The sequence below is a fragment of the Solanum tuberosum genome, unplaced genomic scaffold, assembly GCF_000226075.1.
Source record: "Solanum tuberosum cultivar DM 1-3 516 R44 unplaced genomic scaffold, SolTub_3.0 scf00116, whole genome shotgun sequence".
Taxonomy (NCBI): domain Eukaryota; kingdom Viridiplantae; phylum Streptophyta; class Magnoliopsida; order Solanales; family Solanaceae; genus Solanum; species Solanum tuberosum.
This window is the reverse complement of record NW_006239040.1, coordinates 162395-170134: the sequence shown is the minus strand read 5'-3', so window position 1 is coordinate 170134 and position 7740 is coordinate 162395. Positions and strand designations below refer to the sequence as shown.

Genomic DNA, 7740 nt, shown 5'->3' with positions numbered 1-7740 from the left:
ATGTTTGAGGAGGATTAAATATACTCATATGAGATTATATATATATATATATTTTTAAATAATAAAAAATTAAACTAAAATTAATTTTTTTCATTTCCGTTAGAGGAAAAGGGTATATGTGAGCCATTTGTATATAAGTAGGGGTATATATGAGCCACTTTCATAACGAGGGGTATATCAGCTCTAAATAACAAAGTTGAGGGGTATATCAGACCCTTTTCCCTTTTTAATTTAATATCATAAAAAAAAATTAAAATCTTTTTTAAAAAAAATTGATGAGAAAGCATAGAATATGACACATTTGGTCACGGATTCAAAGTTCAAGGTGTTTCTTACTTTATATTACTTGGGAGAAGTTCAAAGGTTAAATGCCTGCACTACTATCCATAAACTCTTGAGACACAGGAACAGAGAAATACAAAATGATCCGAAAGAGTAAAATTATCTTCTTATTTATGATTAAAAAACTTGTAAACTGGAGAATAGTGAACACATAATATAAGACGGAGAGCGTATCGATTGTAAAAACTAGAAACACCTCAATTATGAATACGTTGTTATGACTGTTCGAATACTAGTTAAAAACCTTTTAAATCACAGGAATCACGACAAATAATCTCAGACGAAATGCGTAAGGAAGACATTATTACCTTTGTTTCCCCAAGAACACATTTTATAGTGTTCCCTGCCTTCAACGTTCAAAAAGTCCTTGTCCTACACACATACACTTGCAACTTCAAAATATTGCAAGGCCACCATCATTAATTCAAAACTTCAAATATTCAATTTCAAATCTTAAATTTGTGTCCTATAACATTCAATTCTCAAAAATCCTCTTTTGTTGGTTCTTTTTTTCTTTTAAGGTAGATGGTTCTTTTAATTATATATACTATAGTATTTAAATTTTAAGGGCTTTGGAGAGGAGCATCTAAGTAAACAAACAAGTAAGTTCACAAAATATGTTTTCATTTTCTTGATTCAAGATTATCTCCTAATGTTTGCATTTTCTTCTTTATCTTTCACAAATCAACTGCTAATTATAGTGTCAGGTTATCTTGTGCATCGACTATTTCACTAGGTATTTGTTCACCAAGACTTAAACAGATGAAAAAAATCACTTACTATAATGTTGGATGTATATTTTAATGATATTGACACATGCATGAGGGAAAAGTGGACAAGAAAATCTACTTTTGCTCTGCTCTATAAGCATGCTTCACCACTATCTATGGATTGTTTATGTGTCTTCTTTAAGCAGAAAACTCTTCCCTTTATCATTAACAAACAAAACATTTCCAACTTTTTAGGTAGCTAGTAAAGAATCAACTTATTCGTGTATTAATTTGTATAAGTAGTAATACAACGTTTGGTAGCTAGTTAGGAAATGCGGTATTTATGTATAAAATTAATATGATGTTTGATTTGCAATTTAGAAACTCGCATAACTGATACTAACATGTATAGTTATGAGGAAATTGGTATATTATCTTATGCGGGGATAGAAGATGGAATAACTTATACCTGCATAATTCTAACCAGCTACCAAACGACTTGTTTACAGAGTTCAAGACTAAAGTTGTTGGAACCTTTGTTCAAACACTTCTATTAAGAAGTTGAAATGCCAAGATTAAGGTGAGTTCTTGGCATCATTTAAATCTCCCTCAGTAATAGTCTCTTTTCCAATTCCAACTCATTGTTTTGACAGCAAAGTTTATCCATTTCATGTCAAATAGGGGATCAGATATGCTTCAAAGGCAATCACCTCGAGTCCCTTCGCAACTCAGAACATCAAGTTCTGATTCTGATCAGAGAAGTCCTAAGTTAGGAGATCGTAAATCCCCACGAGGCGCTCAATCTGATCCAGTAAAACAAAAGAAACTTGGTACAAGAATTGCAGATTTGGATACTCAACTTGGGCAAGCACAAGAAGAGCTGAAAGATCTTAAGGATCATTTAGCTTCAGTTGAAGCAGCAAAGAAAGCAGTTCAAGAACAGCTTGAGAAAACCAAGAAATCAACTGTCCAAGAAACTGAGGAAATCCAAGAATCTAAGAGCAAATTGAAAATCCAAGAAATTGATGTTTTTGAAGTCCCAAATGTTGAAATTAGCCAGCCCACTAATGAAAAAATCACAACTTTATCAGTTGATGAACCAGATAAACCATCACCTGAGGAGCTGGCTTTGAAGAATGAAGACATAAGCTTGTTGAAAGCCAAGTTGGCAGACAAAGATCAAGAATTCCAAGCATTTTTTCAAGAAAATGAAAACCTGAAGAAGGAACTGAATGAAACGACTCGTGAAATTTTCTCCACTAAGGCAAAAACAGAGGAAATGAATCTCAAGTTTAACCAAGTTACTCAAGAACTGGAAACAACTAAGAACGATGCTTCTACGCTAAATGAGAAACTTGAAGCCACCGAAAAGGCAAAGGAGGAATTAGAAAGTGAGATGAAGAAACTCAGAGTCCAAACAGAACAATGGAAGAAAGCTGCAGATGCTGCTGCAGCTGTGCTGGCTGGGGAAGTGGAGATGAATGAGAGAAGGCTCTCTGAGAGGAGTGGATCAATGGATTATAAGAGCTACGGTAATGTATTTGAACCAACAGTTGGAGGATATGGTTGTTACATGGGTTCACCAGGACTTATCGATGACTCTGATGATGGTTTTGGTCGTGTGAAGAGAAAGGGTTCTGGTATTAAGAAGCTTGGAGACCTGTGGAGAAAGAAGGGACAGAAATAAGCTATTTCTTAACACTTACAAAGACTTATGTCAGTAATGGTTGCTCACCATTTCAATTTTCTTGGCTAACTTTTTGAATCTTTTTCATGACATCTAACCAAATATAATATGCTGCATTTAGATTTCTAGGTTAGTTTTTCTTGTATCCTAGTCTAGCTTGATGCAAGAGAGCAAAGACCTGTCATTTAGGAGTAATTGGATCCAAAATCTAATATGTTGATGCTTAGTAGCTTCTGTTGGAAACTATTCTTGAGGTTCAGCAGTCATGCCTATTGGCAAATTTGTGTTAGATCTCGCTTAGTCATTCATCATTGTTACAAATGTAGTAGATGAAATGATAAACTACGAGTCTACAACAAAATCATGGATGAACAGTTATTGTCTAGTAGAAAATATCCTCACAAAACAATCAAGTAACAGTTCAAATGGAATATGAAATGTCATATGGGAGTTTCAAACATTTCAACTGAAGAGAAAGCATAACACATACTACAAAGGAAGATAGCCATACTCCTGAAAGTTTCTAACAAAGAAATCTTGAAGTTCCAATCCTGAATTTACTCCCACCAAAATGAATGAGCAAAAGTATCTGTTTTGAGCCACATTAGAGCTTCATGTATTGCTTATCTTGTTTCCTTTATCTTTTCGAATAATGTTGGACCAGCTAGTGCCCGCCTTAACTACTCAATTGAGTATCTGCCACCTGCACTAATACAAGTACCGGTCTCCGGATAACCCTGCCCCATCAAGACTCAGGCAAATTCGGAGGACTCACCTAGAATTGGAACTATGGTCTCCAACATCTTTATTGCCACACCATTACATGTGCTTATCTTGTTTCTTAGTACTCATAAATGAGTATACTACCAGTCATCAAATAGGTTAGCAGAAAATAGAATTCTATGACAAAGACAATGCAAATGAAGAATGTTGTAATGCATATGGTGCTGCACAAATAATAAATCAAATTAAGTAAAATATGGAAGATACGGGATGTAAGGACAACGTTGCTATTCCAACTTATAAAGCATATTTCCTGTCATGGGATTTCAGCAATAACTGGAAAAACAACTTTAAACATTCAGGGGAAAAAGAAAAGGAACATTCAGTTACTTTGCCAACATCATTAGTAGCTGTACATTCGATTCCTAGAGAATCTTAAACCAGATAACTGCAAAAGTTCATGGATCAATCTAAAGATCATACCAACTATAACACTTGATCTGAACTTCCTTTTCCCTCGTCAATAACGGACTTCTGCTTATCAGGATGAGCTATATCATATGTTGCATGGACACCAACAAGCACGTAGTAAATTAGCATCACAACACTGCATATGAAGAACCGATAAAATGCCGCCTTACCCAAAGATCCTATCAAAAATATATTCATCCCAATTGACAATGATGGTACCCATGGCACAAGAGGTACACCCCAAACTTTTGGAATTCTTTGTTTTGGAAGTAGCGCCATCCCTGAAGTGCCCAACAACCACAAAACGCCAGTCACAGCATACCCAATCCAACCTTTTACATTAGTACTCCAAAGAACTGTTGCCCCAATTGATGAACCAAATACAATGAACAAACAAAGAAGAAATTTACCCAAATCATGCTTCAAAGTAACATCGGTAACGTAGTATCGCCTAACAAGCAATGCAACAGCCATAAGCATGAAAATGGAAAGTGTACTAAATGAGAACACACTTGACAAGACATCCAAGCTCGTGAACAGAGCAAGAATGCAACTAGTTATAGTTGTCAAGAGCGTAGCATAAATCGGTGTTCCAGTTTTCGGGTGAACCAAAGCAAACCATGGGGGAATCATATGTGCTCTTGCAATCTGAGTTGTGTATCGAGATTGTCCCAACGACCCAACAAGCATACTAGTAGTCATTCCCTTAAGTGCACAAATCCCCACCAAATACTTTGCCCAATACATACCTATGCCTTCAAATGCAACTGAATAAGCTGCATTAACATCCACTTGAGTATATTTAACCATCATTGTCAACGCCAACGCCATCAAACAATAAACAACAGTGATCATAGACATCGAACCAAGCAACCCTAACGGTATATCCCTCGATGGCCTCTTTGTCTCCTCAGCCATATTCGCAACCATATCAAAACCAGTATACGACCAATACACAACTGCTGCAGCTTTAAACACCCCTCCAGCCCCAAAAGGGAAAAAAGGCACCAAATTTGAAGTCTTCCCATTAACAAACCCAACAATTATAATAAAAACAATCACACCAACACTAACTATAGAACTCATCCAATTCAAAGTAGATGTCATCTTTGTCCCAGTCATAGCAACCCCATTAGCAAGTGCAAGAACCACAACAGCTATAGGATCCAACAAATTAAACCCTTCTACAAAAGAATCAATCTTGATCCTCAAAAAATCCGGGTTATTCTTAATAATACTAGCAAAATAAGACGACCATGAACGTCCTAACCCAGCAGCACCCACCATAGCCTCTAATAGAATATTAGCAGCAGCTATAAACGCAACAAAATCACCCAACTCAATTCTCAAAAACGAAAAAGACCCACCAGCAACCGGAATATCAACAGAAAATTCAGTATAACAAAACACAGAAAGCAAAGCAGATAAACCAGAAATTGCATACGAAAGCACAATAGCAGGTCCAGCATCATTTCGGGTTTCTTGACCAGTAATGCTGAAAATCCCTGAACCAACAACAGATCCAAATCCAAGCCAAATTAAATCCCACCAAGTCAAACATAATTTCATTTCATTTTCCGATTCTTTCTTAAGCTCAATCAATTCACTGCTATCTGATGAACGGGCAAACAGACGGTTCTTGAGACGATTTGGGGTTTGAGAAAGGGCATTTTTGTAGGATCCCAAATTGTGAAAAGAGGGTTCAGGGAAGAAATCTTGCTTGCTGAAACGCCAATAACGCTTATGGGGTTGTTGGGTTTTTGGTAAAGACTCCATTTTTGTTGAGGTTGAAGGAGGAGAAGAAGTGAGACTGAATTTTTTGGAAGAATTTAAGGGAATTTTGAGTTGTTCAGAATGTTCTGAAATTGTCATCTTAGTATGAATCGAATCAGACCAATTTCTTTGGAATTCCAAGATTTGTGGAGCTATGAATTTTCCTTAATTAGAGGTAAAGTTAATTATCAAAATGTATTTGGACGGACATATTGGCATAATAAAAGAACACAATATTTTACAAGATCATGTATTGATGTACATTAAGGTAAAAAATACACATTAATGTTCCCTCCGTTTTTATTTGTTCAATATTGTAAAAATAATTGGTCAACTATGTTATCTAATATTTCCTTCGTTCACTTTCAATTGTCGTAATTTCCTTTTTTTTAGAGTCAAACGTTAAGAATTTTGACTAATATTGATATACAATTTTTTTTAATTTGTAGTACTTTTCATATAGATTTTGAATATCTAATTTTTTTTTTGTTTAAAATGTTGAATTTAATTTATTCTAATTCAACTTTGAAAATTAGTCAAATTGACTTTCGAAAAATCCAACATGACAATTAAAAGTGGACGAAGGGAGTATAAAAATCAATAGATAATTGACTATTTTCCATATTTGTTGGGATTTTAAAGATTTTTTTTATATTTATTCTTCATTTAATAAGACTTTAATAATTTTATATTTTTTAGGTGATTGAGACAGAAATAATTAAAAGAATTTTAGTGGAAAATTTTGTCCTTAAATATTTTTGGAATATGTCATATCCCAATAATTTAATTAAGATGAACTAGGAGTATCTTTTATTTATTTTACCTTTATTATTGGAGATCGATTATTTTTTAATATTTAAATGACTTACAATTAATAGAGATGATTATCAAAATTATTTATTTATTTATTATTTTTTAAGAGTCTGTCAAAATAATATATGGACAATTGAAAGTAAAACGAAAAAAGAATTATTATTTACCAAAAAAAAATTTATATAAAACGAACAAACGAGCTACACGACGGTTCTTCATTTTTTTTAAAAATAAAATAAAAATTGCTAGCTTTTATTGTTGTACCACATTTTCGAATAGAAAATTATTAGTCACATCACACATGAATCTGGGCTTAAACATGTTGAATAGAAAAGACATAAGGAACCGTGAGTTTTGAACTGCTTAATCACTAAAATAATGACTAATTTTATATTTAATAGGTTCAAAATCAAATATATAAATATAAAATTGTTTTAAATACCTTATATATACACGATAATTTTTTTCGAGGGAGTTTGGGACTTTGGGTGAACCCCTCGACTACCTCTAGGTGCACCCTTGCTAGCAGGATTATTGAAGAAATGTTCTCTCTTTCATCTACCTTCATGTCTTCTTCTTCTTATACTTATATTGTTTTGAACTCGATTATACAATATTTTAATATAATTTTTTTATTCTTCTTAAATATTTTATGTGAAAAAAGTCATCTACATAATTTACATCATTTTTATAACTTTTGTTCGAATAATATCGATTAATTTTATGTCTTTAACTCACTTATTATCCTCTTCATAACTCATACTTTTATTAATCTTTCATTGCACATGTCTTTCAAGTTCATAACCCTTAATTTGAGGTAAAGTAAAGGTGACAAACTTGAAAGAAAATTTTAATTATTTACTTAGGGTCTGTTTGGAAAGCCACCTGATAATTGAAATTGGTGTAATTACTAGGGTAGTAATTACCAGCCTAGTAATTCTACTGTCTAGTAATTACACTGACCTGTTTGGTTGCCACAGTGTAATTACACATGTTCTGTTTGGATGCACAATTGCAATCATAAAATTATAATAAATTTTTAAAATAAAAATTAATTATTTAAAATTTATACTAGACAAATAAGAAACTTTATAAATGGCATTAAATTAAATATTTAAGATATATATTCTTTTTTGAAAATATATTAATTAATAAACATATTTTCTGTAACTAATATTATGAAAAAATAATTGATTTATATTTTTTCAAATTAATATATTT

At 33.0% G+C, this 7740-nt stretch overlaps 2 protein-coding genes across 2 annotated transcripts; one reads left to right on the top strand and one right to left on the bottom strand.

Moving 5' to 3' along the window:
• The first annotated feature begins 1672 nt into the window (after positions 1-1672).
• On the top strand, positions 1673-3014 carry LOC102603962 (interactor of constitutive active ROPs 4-like). Its single transcript, XM_015309835.1, has one exon. It carries the CDS (start codon positions 1723-1725, stop codon positions 2737-2739), a length of 1017 nt encoding a protein of 338 aa, XP_015165321.1. The 5' UTR covers positions 1673-1722; the 3' UTR covers positions 2740-3014.
• A 721-nt stretch (positions 3015-3735) lies between these two features.
• Positions 3736-5937, bottom strand: LOC102587926 (cationic amino acid transporter 8, vacuolar). Its single transcript, XM_006349932.2, has one exon. It carries the CDS (start codon positions 5803-5805, stop codon positions 3949-3951), a length of 1857 nt encoding a protein of 618 aa, XP_006349994.1. The 5' UTR covers positions 5806-5937; the 3' UTR covers positions 3736-3948.
• Between the last annotated feature and the right edge of the window lie 1803 nt (positions 5938-7740).